Source organism: Ammospiza nelsoni, chromosome 25, assembly GCF_027579445.1.
Source record: "Ammospiza nelsoni isolate bAmmNel1 chromosome 25, bAmmNel1.pri, whole genome shotgun sequence".
In the NCBI taxonomy this organism is placed as follows: Eukaryota; Metazoa; Chordata; class Aves; order Passeriformes; family Passerellidae; genus Ammospiza; species Ammospiza nelsoni.
In genome coordinates, this window is record NC_080657.1 from 5,100,749 (window position 1) to 5,118,198 (window position 17,450).

Genomic DNA, 17,450 nt, shown 5'->3' on the forward strand with positions numbered 1-17,450 from the left:
TTCTTATCAGCCATGCAGGGACATTCCATAGCTGTTATCAGCAGGGGTCTGCCTGGAGGGAGATGTGAATGTGGTCACTCAGAGAGAGAGATAAGGCAAACTGCCCACTCGACAAAGACAACTGCCATACAGATGGTAATAGAACATATCTTGTCTTGCAATCTGGAGCACTGAGCCCAGAGGAGCTGCTGCATCCTGTTGGAATGCAGACAGGGAATGGTGAGCTGGGCTGCAGATTTCCCTGCCCTTGTGCCTGGCCAGGGTGGCTGCGCCAGAAGGGGAGATTAGAGGGTGAGTGAACTTGTTGCACGACATGCACCATTTTCTGTGCAGCAAAGGTGTGTTTAATCACATGGAACTGCTGCCAAGAATTAACATTCAAAACTATTATTAGGCATTGCTATTATTAAAGAACAGATTTCCCCCTAAATGCTGTTCTAGAGCAAAATACAATACCTGGAGTGAGCACCAGAGGTTGATCAGAAATTTCCTATCAAAGGTTGGTCAGCAATTTTCCACCCAAGTGGTATCACATGAAAAATGAAGCCATCAGCTACATGAGACTATTAAAGTATCTGTCTGTTTTCAGCAAAACCCCAGCCATTTGAAATGCAACTATTTGGGTTTTAAACTAAAAAAAAAAAAATAAAATAAAAAAAACCTCTTGAAATTTCCCCAAATAAGAGTATGAAAGTTTAGTCCCAGTGTGATGCCCTTGGTTTGACATGATGTGACCTTGAAGATGGGGACACGAAGAGGGGACAAACCCTGCTGCTGTTGGACACCTGTGCCTCGTGCATGGACTGAGGGTTCAGCATCAGTCCTCATGTGATGGTGGGGAATCCAGCCCAAAGGTGCATCCATCCCTCCCTTTAATAATATAATAATATCAAAATAAAATAATAATTTAATTATAATAAAAATAAAGGCAGATTGCCTTCCCTGCTACTGTTCTGGGGACTAAGGCAGGTGCAGGTGTCACCTGGAATCCTGTTCTCTGCACAGGGCTGAAGGACTCCCTGGAGTGGTTTTCCATCAGAAATCAGGGGTTTGTTGGAATCAGATCTTTCCCTGGGAACTTGTCGATCTCGCTGCCATTTTCCCGGGAAGAAGCCTCACAGAATCACTTTGACTTTCTTGTTTCAGCAGTGTCAAAATGTTTATTCCGCTCATGTCAAAACACGAAATTCATTTCAGCAAAGTAAAAATATTTCATTTTGACTTTATCATTTCCTTCACTTAACTTCCACTTTATGTGCCATGAAAGTGCTTTTTAATAGGCACTGCCTGAGATCTCCTTGTACCACCATATCCCAGGGAGAGAGGGTCACACGTGGCATGTCCATCACCCAAATTAGTGTCACCCTGTTTTTTTAAAGTTTTTCTAAACCTTCTGTTGTTCACATTTTTGTAATGAACTTTCTCACACACTTTATGTAAATAACATTTTTTTGCGTTATTTTATGGAGGAGGAGAAATTTGATGGACTGTTGGTTTGTCCTGTGTCATTGGAGAGGTGGCACTGTCACCCTCCAATCCACTGTCACTTTTGGAAATCTATAAATGTTGGAATCAGAAATTAAAAGTTCTCTTTTTTACCTTGGAGAGCTGCGTGTCCACATCATTTTATTTCGTGTTTTACAGTGACAAAATCAGCATTTGGGGGAATTTTCATTTCACAGAATGTGCTGCACGTGTGGCTCTGCCTCCCAAAGCAGAGCAGGTACCTCACACACTGCTGGGGCTGCTTTGGTGCTTCCTTCCACCCAAAAACTGCTCTGCTGCTTCTTGGGAGCTGCTTGGGTGGTGAAGGGCATGGGGGCTTCAGGGCAGCCCCCAGGTGCCAGTTTGGGGCTGGCAAGGAGAGAGGGATGCATGGGATGTTGTGGGAATGAGATGGAGATGCTGCTGGCCTGGTGGGGTGGGATGGGATGGGAGTTGACACCAGCACCAGGTGAGGACACTAAGCCTTGGCTCTGCTCAAGGAGGGCTCAGTCTGTGGCCATTCCCAAGGACGTTGGAGATTTGTGGGACTGGGACCATTCCCAAGAACGTTGGAGATTTGTGCACCCAGACCCTACATCATCACCTGCCCATCACCATCTTCACTGTGTTGGGATCAGATCCCTGAAATTCCAGGTGCCACCCACAGAGCCCCAGCTTCCCCAGGGGGACCTGGCATCTGGGACCCTGGGGTGTGGGGGACAGAGGGGACAGCTTGGTGCCCCCCAGCTCTGCCCCCTGGCCTGTGTGTGCCCACAGGTGGGGTGGGATGGGAGGTGACACCAGCACCAGGTGAGGACACCAAGCCTTGGCTCTGCCCAGAGGTGCTGGGACAGGGGAGCTCAGTCTGTGACCATTTCCAAGGACGTTGGAGATTTGTGCACCCAGACCCGGCAGCATCAACTGCCCATCACCACCTATACTGTGTTGGGATCAGATCCCTGAAATTCCAGGTGCCACCCACAGAGCCCCAGCTTCCCCAGGGGGACCTGGCATCTGGGACCCTGGGGTGTGGGGGACAGAGGTGACAGCTTGGTGCCCCCCAGCTCTGCCCCCTGGCCTGTGTGTGCCCACGGGGGGTGGCTGAGCATCGGGGCTGCAGCTCCAAGGGGAGGGGTGGCTGATGGAGGTGCTGCCAGGAGGGCGAGGGATAATTATCCAGGTGTTTGGGAAGGGGAGGCTGAGCCAGCCCCGAGTTTCTGCCGGGGGCAGAGGATTCATCACCCCCCCGTGGGCATCCCAGAGCTGGGTGTGCCCTGCACGCAGGAATGGGAACACCTGCACCCAGGAATGTGCTGCTCTGCATCCACGGGGATGGGTGAGCAGGTCAGGGATGAGCCTTGGGCAAGCCAGGGGTGGCATGGGATGGGATGGGATGGGATGGGATGGGATGGGATGGGATGGGATGGGATGGGAGCAGTTTTGGTTGAGAGGAGCCACAAAGCTGTCCAACCTGTCACCTTCTTTCACCTCGGGGAACCCCTCAGCTCCCCAGGATAAGCCACCCTGGCTCTCCTGTCCCCACAGGTGCAACACCCCCAGCATCTCCTGGTGTGAGGGGACCCCCCCACCCTTCCCATCACAGGCAGGGTCCCTCTGGATGCTGGGCTGGGGTCTCTGACCCTTCAGCACCACGGGGCTGGAGTGTGATCTCCCCAGCAGCGATGGTGGAGCCCACTCACATCCCCCTGATGTGCTGCAGTGCTGGTGTGGCTGTGAGGAATCCCCTTTCCTCCTTCCCACCTCATTTTGCTCTCTCCTTTTGGAAGTTTTCATCTTCTAATTTTTTTTTTTTTTTTTTTTTTTTTCTCTTTTCCCTCTCTCCATGCCTGCCTGGAGGGGCTGCACAGGTGGGGAAACTGAGGCAGCAGGTGAGCCAGAGCAGCTTTGGGAGCTGCCAAAGCTCCAGGGTGAGCTGGCAGCGTGGGCAGGGAGCTCCCCAAGGGCTGAGGAGGCTGAGGGTGAGGGCAGGGAGAGGCACCTGCTGCAGGAAAAGTGCAGTGGGAGGAATGGAGCAGCACCAGGAGGGAGAGGCAGCCACGGGAAGGCTCTGCAGGCTGGGACCCTCTGCTTGGCTCTGCTGGGCTGGGAAAACAAGGCTGGGAGAGAGTGAGAAATGTGGGAGGGTTTTGACTAAGAAAGGCAAGACTGAGGGAAAAAACATCCCCGGCTCCAAGTGGGCAAAAGGCTGCGGAGAGAGAGGAGGGAACGGCGCCCTGGGGCACAGGAAGGAGGTCACGGGTGTGTGAAGCACAGCCAGGGAAATTTGGGATGGATCCCTGGAGAAACGCTCTGGGGAGGAGGGAGGCGCAGGGCAGCACTCGGGATCAGGGGATTTTGGGGTCAGGTCCGTCCTGAGGGCTGCTCTGGTGCCAGCCTGGCTGAGCCTCCCCGGGGCAGGGACACCAGGAGCTGTCAGAAGGGGCTTGGTCACAGGTCCCCAGGTGCCGGGCAAGGGTCAGGGGACACAGCCCCCTCCCCAAGCCCCCCGCTGCTGGGATGTGCCCCCAGGGCCAGCTGGAGCTGTCACTGTCACTGCGGGTTGTGAAACAGAGCACTTGTCAAGTCCCGCCTGTATATTGTATTATATTTATTACATTATATTCTATCTATTAGATTATATTCTACTTAATTATATTATTAGAGCTGTCAGGCCGAGCACTTCCAGGCTGGAAGCATCAGCTCCTTGAGTTGCTTGGGTAACCTCAGGCCGTCCTTTTGGGCCAGGAATGGGGCTGCAGGATCAGGATTGTGCCGTGATTGTGGCGTGAAAGAGCTGTCACCGGAACAACTGGTGGCACCGGGGGTGACAAAGAGCAGGAGGATGCGGGGAACGCAGTGACAGCGTTCCCCGGCATGGCTGCTGCGAAGGGACAGGGCAGAGCGGGCAGCGTGGAGGGTACCGGAGGTGGTGGGGAAGGGACAAAGATGGGGACAAAGCACAGACAGTTCTGTCCCTAGTGCGTGCAGTGTGTCCCCAGGGGATGGTGAGGAGGGGGATGCTGGGGTAGATGCAGGGGGCTGGGGTCAGGCGGGTGTCCCCAGTGGGTGCACGATGAGGGGTCTGTACCCTCGGGGGTGCCGGGCTGTGTGCGGATGGAGGAAACGGCGCTGTCCTGTCCTGCCCTGCCGGGCCAGGGGGGTCCGGTCCCTCGCTCACCGCATGGCGGTGGGGACAGCACCGGGAAGGCACCCGGCTGATGGGCCGCGGGCAGGACAGGCCTGAGGAGACCGGGATCGGGACTGGGATTGGGAACAGGGTCGGGATTGGGATTGGGATTGGGATTGGGATTGGGATTGGGATTGGGATCGGGACTGGGATCGAGATTGGGGTCGGGATTGGGATGGAATCGGTACTGGGGTCGGGATCGGGGTCGGGATTAGGATTGAGGTCGAGATTGGGATCGGGATCGGGGTAGGGATTGAAGTCGAGATTGGGATCGGGGTCGAGATTCGGATCGGGATTGGGATGAGGATCGGAATCGGGATGGGGATCGGGATCGGGGTAGGATCGCCCCCGGGATCGGGATCGGGATCGGGATTGGAATCGGGGTCGGGACTGGCATCAGGATCGCCTCCAACGTAGGCGGGGGCGTGTCCAGTGGGGGGCGGGGCTGCGCGGCGGTGGGCGGGGCCCACTCGGGGTCTCCCCGACCGCGCTGCGGGGGCGTGGCCGAGGCAGCGGGGGCGTGGCCCGTAGTAAAGGGGCGTGTCCCGCCGCGCGGCCGCGTTGCCCGGGGTGACGCGCGGATGCAGCCTGCACCCGTGACGTCACCCGAGGGGCGGGGCCTCTCCCCCATTCATCCCCCCCGCGCGCGGAGCGTCCCGCCGGCGCCCATCCAATCAGCGGGCGGGGGGGCGTGGCCGCCGAGCCCCTCCAGCCAATGAGGCGGCGGCGGCGGCTCGGGGCAACAATGGGGGGCGCCCGGGGCGCACGTGGGGCCGCGGCGGGGCCGGGCGGGGGCCGCGGCCCGGGCCGGGCGGGGGCAGCGCGGTGCCGGGGCTCTCCGCCGGGGCTCTCCGCTCCGCTCCGTCCCGCCCCGCCGCTGCCCCGCCAGCCGCGGGGGCACTCCCCTCCCCCGCCCTTCCCCCGCCCCTCCGGGCCCTCCCCCTGTGTCACGGCGGCGCCCGCATTCGGGAACGGGCACGGCGGAGGGAGGGAAGGAGGGAGCGAGCGAGCGAGCCGAGGAGAGAACGAGCGAGCGAGCCGCGGCCGCCCCAGCATGTGGCCCGCCCGCGCCGTGGCGGCAGCGCGGCGGCGGCGGCGGCGGCGGGCAGGTGCGCGGCCGCTGAAGCGGAGCGGGGGGGCGTAGGGGCGGGAGCCGCCCGCCGCCGCCCTCGCCGGCGCTGTCAGGTGCGTGCCGCCCGCCAGCATGGCTCCGCCGCGCCGCCGGACCTAGCGCCGGGCCGCCCGCGGGAGACTGCGCCCGCCGCAACGAGGGCTCCCCACTATCTCCGTCCCGCTTCTCCCCGCTTAGCTGCCCCGCCGCCCGGCCCCGGAGCCCGCCGGTCCCCGGCCGAGGATGCCGCCCGCCGCCGCTCGCTCCAGTTCATCTGTTGCTGCCTGACCGCGCCGCCAGCCCGATGGATGCGGCCGCCCCCGCGCCCTGCCCGCCCGCAGCCGCCCCGCTGGCTACTGAGCCGGGAACCGCTCCGGAGCTCCGCGGCTGCTAAAAACCAAACCAAAACCAAATCCGAACCAAAAAACACCCCCCAGCTTCGGGCCGGACTGGAGAGGCGGCCGAGGAGCATGCAGCGTGTGCCCCGGCTCGGCGCTCCCGGCGCGGCGCCGGGCACAGCCGCCTCCTAAAGCCGCCGGAGCCGGGGCTCCCCGGACTCGGGGCTCCCCCCGCCAGGACCCGCGCACCCAGCGCCTCCTCCTTCCCTTCTCCCTGCAGCCGGGCAGGGAGCCCGCCTTCGCACTCCTCTCCCTCTCGAGATTTTGGGTTTTTTGTTGTGTGTTTGGGTGTTTGGTTTTTTTTTTTTTTTTTGGGTGGAAACCGCCCGTAACTCCGGGGGGAGCTGTGGGGTGGCAGCGGGGAGGCGACCATGGAAGAAAAGCTCCAGGCGCATCAGGTGGAGATCGACCCGGATTTCGAGCCGCAGAGCCGTCCCCGCTCCTGCACTTGGCCTCTCCCCCACCCCGACTTGGAGGAGGAAGATGGGGGCGCGGGGGGAACCCCGGCGCTGGCGGCCGGCGGGGACGGAGCGGAGAACGCGGCGGCGCCGGTGGAGCGCAGAGCGGCCGCCGCTCCCCCGCCGCCCCACGGCGCGGATGTGGGGCAGCTCCGCAAGGCCAAGACCTCCCGGCGCAACGCCTGGGGCAACCTCTCCTACGCCGACCTCATCACCAAAGCCATCGAGAGCTCGCCGGAGAAGCGCCTCACCCTCTCGCAGATCTACGACTGGATGGTGCGATACGTCCCCTACTTTAAGGATAAAGGAGACAGCAACAGCTCGGCCGGCTGGAAGGTACCTGACCCCCTGACCCCATCCCCAGCGCAACTTTGCCCTCTCTCCCGGAGCTGTGTCCCGGAGCTTGGAGGGTTCTCCCGGGGCAGCCGGAGCTTGGTCCTAGCGGGGAGGTTTGGGGGGATCCCCGCCGTCCTCGCAGTTGGCGAGATAAGGGCTCGGTTAAGTTTGGGGAGAGCTGGCGCTTCGTGGTGTCGTGTTTTGGAGCCGGGGTGAGCTTGTCCCTGTGTCACCCGGGATGAGGGTCGGAGCGGTGCCGCTGTCCCCCGGCAGGTCGGGGAGGGGGACAGCGACAGGCAGCGGGGTCGCGGGTGAGCCAGCACTGGGTACAGCGAGTGCCAGCCCCAGGTGCGGGGGTACAGTGGAATTACGGGGGTACAGTGGGTGATAGCCCCAAATATGGGGTGGTACAGAGGGTGATAACCCCGATTACGGGGGTACAGAGGGCGATAGCCGCAAGAACGGGGTTACGGTGGGCGGTAACCCCAATTACGTGGGAACACAGCCCCAAGTACGGGGTACAGTGGCTGATAACCGGGGTACAGCAGGTGATAACCCCAAGTAGGGGAGTACAGTGGATGATAACCCCAAATATGGGGTACAGTGGGTGATAACCACAAGTACGGGGGTGCAGTGGGTGATAACCCAAATACGGGGGTACAGCGGGTGATAACCGGGGTACAGTGGGTGATAACCCCAGGTACGGGGGTACAGCGGGCGATAACCGGGATACAGTGGGTGATAACCGCAAATACGGGGGTACAGCGGGTGATAACCGGGGTACAGTGGGTGATAACCGCAAATACGGGGGTACAGCGGGTGATAACTGGGGTACAGTGGGTGATAACCCCAGGTACCGGGCTACAGCGGGCGATAACCGGGGTACGGCGGGTGATAACCCCACGGCCGCAGCTCTCCGGGTCCCGGCGTGCCCGTGGCGTGGCCGGCAGGGCAGCCGGAGGGCGGGCTGTCCCCAAACAGCTGTCCCCAGACAGCTGTCCCCAAACAAACAGCTGTCCCCAGCCTGGCTGTCACCCGGGGCGTCCCCGCTGGCTCAGCCCCCGCCTTCCCCGCGGCCGCGTCCCCCTCCCCGGGGGCCAGGCTGGCAGCGCAGGGTCCCCGCGGCATTCCAGGCTGGCATTCCAGGCTGGCATTCCCCGGCTCTGCGCTCGCCTGGCACTGTGGGCTCGCTAGGATTCCCTGGCGCAGGCAGCGTTCCCCGCTCTGATGCTGCGAGTGGGGATCCGGTGATGGGTCTGGGGTCACCCCTGCCCCTCTGCTGCGCTCTGCGCTGGCAGGGGAATGAGATCGGCTGTGTCCAGATGGTGTCAGTAAAAAGGAGCCGGTTCCTCTAAGTCCTCCCCTAAGCCCTGTCACCTCCAGGGTGATTAGTGTGTTACCGGGCTCCGGGGCTGCCACACCAGCCTGTGGCCCTGGCACGCGTGTCCTGCCTCTGCTGGGGACACCCAGATCCAGCCCACTGGGTGCAAACCGGGCTCTTTTGGGGCATGAAGGCTGGGCTATGTGGCTGGTGTTGTGTGGAGGCTGGCACCCACTGCTGGTGGTGGCCTGGGGGCAGCTGGTGTCCCCTCGGTGCAGGAGGGATGTCAGGGCTGTGGAGGTGGCAGGAGGTGATGATGCCTTTGTGGGGCCTCTCCAACCCCCACCTGGAGGAAAAGGGTCTGCCAGGGCTTGCACACCATGGGGACATGCACTGGTGGGGTCTGGAGAGGTGTCAGGGGGCTGGCATGAGGAGTGAAGGGGTTCCCAGGCTGTCACACGTGTCACTGGGGGTTTCATGTTGTGAAGAGTGGAGGACAGGCTCAGAGTCCGGGATCATTTTCAGGGGCTCCCCTGTGTGCGCCCCATCTTGGGGTGCTCTCCCCTTTCCTGGCCCAGCTCCTCTGCTGTGGCTCTGCCTGGGCTGTGGGCAGGTGCTTCAGCTGCCTGGCTGCTTCCCTCCTGGAGCCTGCCTTGCCCCCTGCTTTCCACTGGAATTGGAGCCCCCCAGCTGGGCTGAGGACTGTCCCCTGAAGTGCCCTGGAGTGCCCAGGAGCCTCTCCTGGTGCTGCAAGTGGGGCTGGCACTGCGGGGGCTGGCAGCAGCCTGAGTGAGAAGCAGAGACCCCCTTTGTGTGGTGGTATCATCAGACACCAGCATGTCAGGGGTTAAACACCGTCCCCACAGCCCGTGGTCCCTCCTGGCTGTCCCCTGCTGTGTCCCCCTCCTCTGTGTCCCCTCCCCAGGGCACTGGGCACTTTTCCCTGTGGCCCCAGGCATGGCAGAGGTTCAGCTTTTCACTGCCAGAGTCAGAGGCAGGTCTCACTCCTTTTTGGCTGGTTCCTTCAGAGCAGGATGGTGCTGGGCAGAGCAGGATGGTGGGGTCTGGGGGTCCAGTGTGCCCATGGGCATCGGCTGGGCTGCTGCCCTGGCAGGGCTCTGCAGGATCATGGAGTGCTTTGGGTCAGAAGGGACCTTAAAGAGCATCTCACCCCAGCAGGGACACCTTCCACTAGACCAGGCTGCCCAGAGCTGTGTTCAACCCGGCCTTGAGCACTTCAAATCCCACTCTGGACTTCTCCAAACTCTCTCTGGGGGGACCTTCACAGGGAGACCCCTCCCTGCATGCAGCTGGCAGTGGGGATGCTGTGTCCATCAGGAATGTGTGCCCCAGGCTGGTGTTGTCTCTGGAAAGGGAAGGCTGTTGGCAGGAGTTGCATTTTTGGGGTCAGGCCTCTCCTTCCCCGCCAGGCTGCGCATTGCATTACGTGGTTTCATAAAGTCACAGAATCTTGGAGTGGTTTGGGTTGGAAGGGACCACAAGGCTCATCTCCTTCCACCCCCTGCCATGGCCAGGGACACCTTGCACTATCCCAGGGTGCTCCAAGCCCCGTTCCATCTGGCCTTGGGCACTTCCAGGGATCCAGGGGCAGCCACATCACTCCTGGTGAGGCAAACTGAGGGACAGAACCCAAACACCTCATCCATGACCAGCACCAGGACCTGTCTGGGTGTGCTGGAGAGCACAGTGGGGATGCTCTGCCTGCTGATCCTGGGGAATTGCATCCCCCAGGGCTGAGCTGGCTTGTTGGGCTTGTGCACCAGGAGCTGCTGCTGCTGCTTCCCAATGCAGGGCAGCAGGCGCCCGCTGACTGACAGTTCTGCTTAATTAGGGAGTTGTTATTTTATCAATTCCAAAGCGCTTGAAGTTTTCTGCTCCAGCTCACGCTTTCCTCTTGTTAATGGGAAACCAACACCCTCCGTCAGAAAGGCAGCGGCGCTGATGCATTTTAAAGGGTTCTGCTTGCTCCGCTTTGACATCCAAAATATAACAATCAAGCCATCAGCTGGTGGATGCCTGTTTGATGCGGCTCTGACAGTGCTGAAAACCTTAATTTCCCAGCCTTCCTTCCTTCCCTCCTCCTCCTCCTCACTTATATTGCGGGGTCGGTGGCATCGGGCCGGGTCTGCCATGCAGAGACACCCCCCTGCCAAGTGCCACTATCCTCCTAGACTGGAATTATTCAGGCAGAAAAAGGTGTGGGAATGGTGTGTGAGTTTTAGTGTGGTCAGGGTTCTCATTGCTGCTCATGGGTTTGGGGGTTTGGGGTGCCAGGCTGTGTCCCCTCGTTTATATTTTGTGGGGTTGGTGGCGTGGCGGCCATGCCTGGCATGGGGGATGCCATGCAGAGACACCCCCCTGCCAAGTGCCACTATCCTCCTGGACTGGAATTAATCAGGCAGAAAAAGGTGTGGGAATGGTGTGTGAGTGGTGGTGTGGTCAGGGTTCTTGTTGCTGCTTGGAGGTTTGGGGTGCCAGGCTGTGTCCCCTCGTTTATATTGCGGGGTCGGTGGCGTGGTGGCCGGGTCTGCCATGCAGAGATACCCCCCTGCCAAGTGCCACCATCCTCCTGGACTGGAATTATTCAGGCAGAAAAAGGTGTGGGAATGGTGTGTGAGTGGTGGTGTGGTCAGGGTTCTCATTGCTGCTCATGGGTTTGGGGGTTTGGGGTGCCAGGCTGTGTCCTCTCGTTTATATTTTGTGGGGTTGGTGGCGTGGTGGCCAGGGCTGCCGTGCAGAGACACCCCCCTGCCAAGTGCCACCATGCTCCTGCAGGGCAGGACAGGCATTAATTAGGCAGGAAAAGGTGTGGAAACAGTGGTATGGTCAGGGTTCTCATTGCTGCTCGAGGGTTTGGGGGTTTGGGGTGCCAGGCTGTGTCCCCTCGATTATATTTTGTGGTGTTGGTGGCGTGGCAGCCGTGCCTGGCATGGGGGCTGCCATGCAGAGACATCCCCCTGCAAAATGCCACCATGCTCCTGCAGGGCAGGACAGGCATTAATTAGGCAGAAAAAGGTGTGGGAATGGTGTGTGAGTGGTGGTGTGGTCAGGGTTCTCATTGCTGCTCGGGGGTTTGGGGTGCCAGGCTGTGTCCCCTCCCTGCTGCACTGACCCCCCTGAGCTATGGGCAAGGGTAAGGTCCTGCTGGGCGCCCCGAGGATCCTCCCAGGCAGCAGCTCCTGGCTCTGTGGCTCTCTCAGTGGTGCCCATCCCCTCTTGGATGGGGACAGTGCCTCTGGAGCCCTGCCCAGTGTGGCTGGAGAGGCTCCAAGCCAGCGCCTGGGAGCGATGGGGATGGCTCTGCCCCCACTGGGGCGTGGGTGCTGCCCCTGGGGGTGGCACAGCACTGAGGGGGCAGCCACAGGGAGGGTGAGGTGACCTGGTTCTGGGGTGACCTGGCTCTGGGGGTGCAGCCAGGCTGGCTCCTGTTTGCGCTGGGTTAGCGGTGCGGGCAGTGCCAGGCTCGGGGTGGGCACAGCCCAGGGCTGAGTGCGGGCTGGCAGCTCAGGGCTCCCCTTGGGCACTTTGGCTGGGCTCAGCTCGGCCATGGATCCCATCCTGGCCTTATAAGGAGATTTTTCCAGCAGCACAGGGAGCCTGATGCTCCCCTTGGGCTGCCCTGGGCTGGGAGAGCCCTGTCAGGAGCTGCTGGTTCCTTCCCCTCGGGGAACCCCTCTGCCCCAGCCCCACAGTGCTGCTGGATGAGCCAGCTGGGCTGGGAGCAGAGGGGCTGGGACAGCCCCAGGAGCATTCAGGGTTGGGGGAGCTGCTGCTTCTTCCACCTCGGGGAACCCCTCAGCTCCCCAGGATAACCCACCCTGGTTCTGCCGTCCCCACAGGTGCAACATCCCCTGGTGTGAGGAGACCCCTCCCCACCTTTTCCCATCACAGGCAGGGTCCCTCTGCATGCTGGGCTGGGGTCTCTGACCCTTCAGTACCACTGGAGTGGGGTCTCCCCACAGGGATGGTGGAGCCCACTCACATCCCCCTGATGTGCTGCAGTGCTGGTGTGGCTGTGAGGAATCCCCTTTCCTCCTTCCCACCTCATTTTGCTCTCTCCTTTTGGAGGTTTTCATCTTCTAATTTTAATTTTTTTTTTTCTTCCTTTTCCTCCTCTCCCTTCTTGTGGAATCGCTTCTCATGCAGCGCTAACTGCTGAAGTAACACAAACCTGCTAAATGGTCCGGCTTTATGATGGCATAAAAATGATACTACAGAAGCGAGTGGGGCTTTATTAAACCCCAGGGAAAGGCTCCAAATGAACAGCTTGCTCTGCTCTTAGCTCCCCCCTCCCTGCACTTCCCCCTTTATTTTTAATAACCACTGGAATATAAACTACAGTTAAGATCCTGTGGACTAGAAGAGTGTTTGCAGCCTGGCATTCTCACCATCCTGGATCCCTGTGTGCATCCCTCCCTCTGTTTCCTGCTGCTGGGGTGGGCGGAGGACCAGCATTCTGGGCTAGAAAATGGATTTTGTGATTAAAAAGCCTTGTAAATATTTTTTTGGGATGCTGTGGGTCAGGCCAGGTGTGTTTTGGGGGTGAGCTGGCCAGGCTTCCCGTCCCAGTGGGAGCCTCACTGGAATGCTGCTGGCAGTGGGACGTCTTAAGGAGTGGGGTTGGGCACCTGTCACCTTGTAAATATTTTTTAGGGAGGCTGTGGGTCGGGCCAGGTGTGGTTTGGGGGCTCCTTGGCCAGGCTTCCCATCCTAGTGGGACCCTCATTGGAATGCTGCTGGCAGTGGGAGGAGGTCCTTGGGGCTGAAGGAGGGGGGTTGGACCCCTGTCAGCTCTGGTCCTTGCAGGGAATTTATAGGAAAGGGATGAATGTCCTCTCCCCATGCATCCACAGGGTCTGGGCATGGTTGGACCCCCATCCTCAGGCTGTCCCCTCCATCCCTGGGGTTCATCCCAGGCCTCACAGCCGCCGTGTCCTTGTCCATGGGGATGCTCTGGAGCTGGCTCGAGGTCTCCCCTCACTGTGTCCCCTCCCTGTGGTGACACAGCTGCCCCCTGCCCCTGCACCCACCTCGGTGGGCTCCCTGCTCCCTGCTCAGGTTACTTTTAATTATCCTGGCACTGCCGGCTCCCAGGGAAGGTGCCTGATTAGTGCCGAGGTGAAAGGCACTTTGGGTTACGGAAGGACACGCGGAGGCTCGCCTGTCTGCCGCTGAGGCTCATTTTGGACAGCATCTGTTCATTATTATGTGGTGCCTTGGCCGGGTGCCAGCCAGGGGAACTGAAAGCCCCGGCACAAAGCTCGCTTTCACTGCTGTGGGGAGCAGGAGGAGGAGGAGGAGGAGGCACCCGGCGCTGGGCGGGGAGCCCGGGGACCCCCAAGGCAGGCAGGGATGCTCCAGCATCCCAGGGCATCCCAGGCTGCTGGGAGGTGTCACAGAATCACCATCAGACTGGTCTGGGCTTGAGGATCATCTTGTTCCAACCCCTTACATGAGCAGGGATGACTTCCACCAGGAGATGTCCACCCCTGGGGCTGGTGCTGGCCTGGGGGTAGGTGTCAGCAGCAGAATAGGGGTGATACTGGGGTCCCCTTTGTCATTCCTCCCCTCCCCAGGAGCCCCGTGCCTCTCTGTGCATCCCTCCATGCCCAGCAGGGTTTGGGGTGGGGTGGCCCTTGGGCTTTTGCCCTTTGTGCACACTGAGCCATGGCTGCAGCAGTGATGCAGCCCCTGGGGCCTGTAGGGCCGAGGGGCTTTCCCAGGATGTGGCACTGGGGTGGCTCCACCCGCATGCCCTGGTGCTGCCAGACCCCTCCTGTGGGGCTGGGCAGATCCCAGGGGGGCAGGCAGCGGTGCTGCTGGGCACCTGCAGCCTCCCTGGGCACGTGTCCCCTCGTGTGTCCCCTCGTGTGTTCTTATGTGTGTTCCCTGTGTTCCCTTACGTGTTCTCTTGTGTGTGTTCCTTCATGTGTTCCTCTTGTGTTCCCTTGCGTGTTCTTATGTGTGCTCCTCCTGTGTTCTTCCTGTGTTCCCTCATGTGTTCCCTGTCTTCCCTCATGTGTTCCTCTTGTGTTCCCGTGTGTGTTCCCTGTCTCTCCTCATGTGTTCCCTCGCGTGTTTCTCCGTGTTCCCTCTTCCCTTGTTTCCATGTGTGTTTCCATGTGTGTTTCTGTGTGCATTCTCTTGTGTGTTCTCTCATGTTCCCTTGTGTGTTCCTGTGTGTGTTCCCTCACGTGTTCCTTGTGCGTTCCTCGTGTGTTCCCTCGCATGTTCCCTCGCGTATTTCTCTGTGTGTTTCCTCTTCCCTTGTGTGTTTCTATGTGTGTTACCTGTGTTTCCATGTGTGGTTTCATGTGTTTTCCCTCGTGTGTCCCTCGCGTGTCCCTCCTGTGTTTCTTGTGTTCTCTCTTGTGTTTCCTCGTGTGTTCCTCTTGCGTTCCCATGTGTGTTCCCTATCTTCCCTTGTGTGTTCCCTCACGTGTTCTCTCACATGTTCCCTCATGTGTTCCTGTGTGTGTTCCCTCTGTCCCCTTGTGTATTCCCTCTTCCCTCGTGTGTTCCCTCTCACGTTCGCTGTGTCCCCTCGCATGTCCCCGTTTCTGTGCCCGGGCCCGGGCTGTGCCAGTCTCCCCACACTCACTCAGCCCACGCCCTGCACCAGGCCGTCTCAGGTGTGCCAGGGCAGCACGGGAGGGACCCTCCAACCCCTGGTGGTCGCTGCACCTCCCTCCTGTCGCGGTGGGCTGGTGGCAGTGTTCCCTTGTCCTTGGGGACCTTGGGGACAGCACGTCTTGGAGACACAGCGTGTCTTTGGGGCGCAGGCGCTGCGGCATTCGAAGGCTGTGTGTGGGTGCATGGGGGTGACCCAACCACCTTTAATTTACTTGGGATGGGGGGAAAAGCGCCCCACGGATTCAAAACCACCCCAAACACCCCCCAAAAACGAGAGAGGCAGTGTGAGGGAGGAGAGGCAAGGCAGGGAGGGCTGTTGGCAGGCGGCTGGCGCGGTGCCAGCGCGGGGACGCTCCGGAGCAGACATGCCAGGCTGTAATTGCAGACAGGCTCATTTCGAGAGACGAGACGGTTATTTTTAACTCGCGTTAAGGTAATGCACTGATCTCCTGCCTGTGGGTTCAAAAGTTCACCCCCCCTCTGCCCAAAAATCCCCCTTTGCTCGCCTGCCCCACTCTGGTCAGGCTGTGGGTGACCCCTGGGATGCCCGTCCTGGTGCCCACAGCCCCTCACCCGGGCACTGCCCACAGCCTCGCCCAGCTCCGTGTCTCCCAGGGAGTCTGGCTCAAATCCTGGGGCACTGGGAGGAGGCTGCAGCCAGGCCAGCCCTGGGGTGTGGAGCAGATGGGCATTCCTGGGGCTGTGCCAGCTCCGTGCCCGGCCCTGGGGCTGCTGGGGCCCCCAGGGGATGGGTGCTGTGTGCCAGGGTGCCAGGTCCTGCTGGGGGCCCAAAGGAAGAGCCTTGCCATGCTCTCAGTGGTGCCACTGCCCTCAGTGGTGGCACTGCCCACGTTCCAGGTCCCCAAGCACTTTCCAGCCCTGCCACATGCACTGGTGACTGTGCTGCCCCAGGCACTGCTGGCATCTCCTCCAGACTGGCAGGAGTGGCAGGGCAATGGGGGGTGACAGGATGTGGGCTGCCCCTCCTCATCCTCACTGGGTGCCCACAGGAGGGCTGAGCCTGCAGGGCACCCTCTGGCTGGGGCAGCCCATGAGCCTGATGCCCTCAGTGCCATTCATTGGTGTGGCCGCCTCAGCCCTGGGTTTGTCCTTAAAACACATTGCACAGTGCCAGGAGGGCATTTGGGGCACCTTTCCCACCCTGAGACAGGCTGGGGAGCCTGCAGCTGAGCCTGGCACCTGCTCCCCAACCCTCTGCCCAAAACAGAAGGCAAAACAGAGCAGAAACGCCCCGAAATGTGTCAGGTTTGGGCTTGTCCTGGCTGTGATGAATCCTTTCCCCCGGCGGGGATGTGGCTCTGGTGTGTCCAGCCCCTGTCCCCAAACGCCCTCTGGCCCTGCCTGGTGGCGTCAGCGCTGTGCCAGACTTGTCCCCGGGAACTCCCTGCGTGCCTGGGATGGCTTTTGTCCCCGGCTGTCACATGGCCGGGGCTGCCAGCTGCAGGTGCTGCCGGCTCGGCATCGCGCACGGCACGGGAATACCGAGATTTGGGGTTTGGGAGATCTAGGGGCAGCTTTGGGGGATCCAGGGAGAGCTGAGGCTTTGGGGGGGATCCAGGGGCAGCTTTGGGGGATCCAGGGGTGATTATGGGGGAATCCAGGGGCAGCTTTGGGGATCCAGGGGCAGCTTTGGGGAAATTCAGGGGCAGATTTGGGGGATCCAGGGGTGATTATGGGGGAATCCAGGGGCAGTTCTGGGGGGATCCAAGGACAGATGAGGCTTTTGGGGATCCAGGGGCAGCTCTGGGGGAATCCAGGGGCAGATCTGGGAATCCAGGGGCAGTTCTGGGGATCCAGGGGCAGCTTTGGGGGTATCCAAGGAGAGCTGAGGCTTTGGGGGATGCAGGGCCGGCTTTGGAGGATCTAGGGGGAGCTTGGGGTGATGCAGGGGCAGCTCTGAGGGGATGCAGGGGCAGCTTTGGGGATCCAGGAGCAGTTTTGAGGATCTAGGGGCAGCTTTGGGGGATCCAGGGAGAGCTGAGGCTTTGGGAGGATCCAGGGGCAGCTTTGGGGGATCCAGGGAGAGCTGAGGCTTTGGGAGGATCCAGGGGCAGCTTTGGGGGATGCAGGGGCAGCTTTGGGGGATCCAGGGGCAGTTCTGGGGGGATCCAAGGACAGATGAGGCTTTTGGGGATCCAGGGGCAGCTCTGGGGGAATCCAGGGAGAGCTGAGGCTCTCTGAATGCTCCTTGGCATTTCACCGCCCGCCCCCGCTCGCTGCTGATAAATCAGGGCTGGAGCCCGGCTGTGCGGGGTGTGGATGGTGCTGCCATTATCCCTGATGGGCTCCCTGGGGATGGCAAAGCCTGGCACAGCGGGAGCCTGGCCAGGGCATTCCCAGACTGTGAGCCTGGCAGGGATGTGAGAGTGCACACAGCCGCGGTTTTGGGCAGTGCCAGCAGGTGGGAAGGGTGTCCCCACACAGGGATGGGCGCTGGGGGCGTGGGGACACCCCTGGCTCCACACTGGCACCTGTGGAT

At 60.6% G+C, this 17,450-nt stretch overlaps 1 protein-coding gene across 1 annotated transcript in view; it reads left to right on the forward strand.

Moving 5' to 3' along the window:
- Positions 1 to 6,530: 6,530 nt before the first annotated feature.
- FOXO6 (forkhead box O6) overlaps positions 6,531 to 17,450 on the forward strand; it is a 44,382-nt gene continuing 33,462 nt past the window's right edge. The window contains exon 1 of the mRNA XM_059488758.1: positions 6,531 to 6,975. Coding sequence (XP_059344741.1) covers positions 6,553 to 6,975 — 423 coding nt within the window. The 5' untranslated portion in view covers positions 6,531 to 6,552. The remainder of the gene's footprint in view (positions 6,976 to 17,450) is intronic.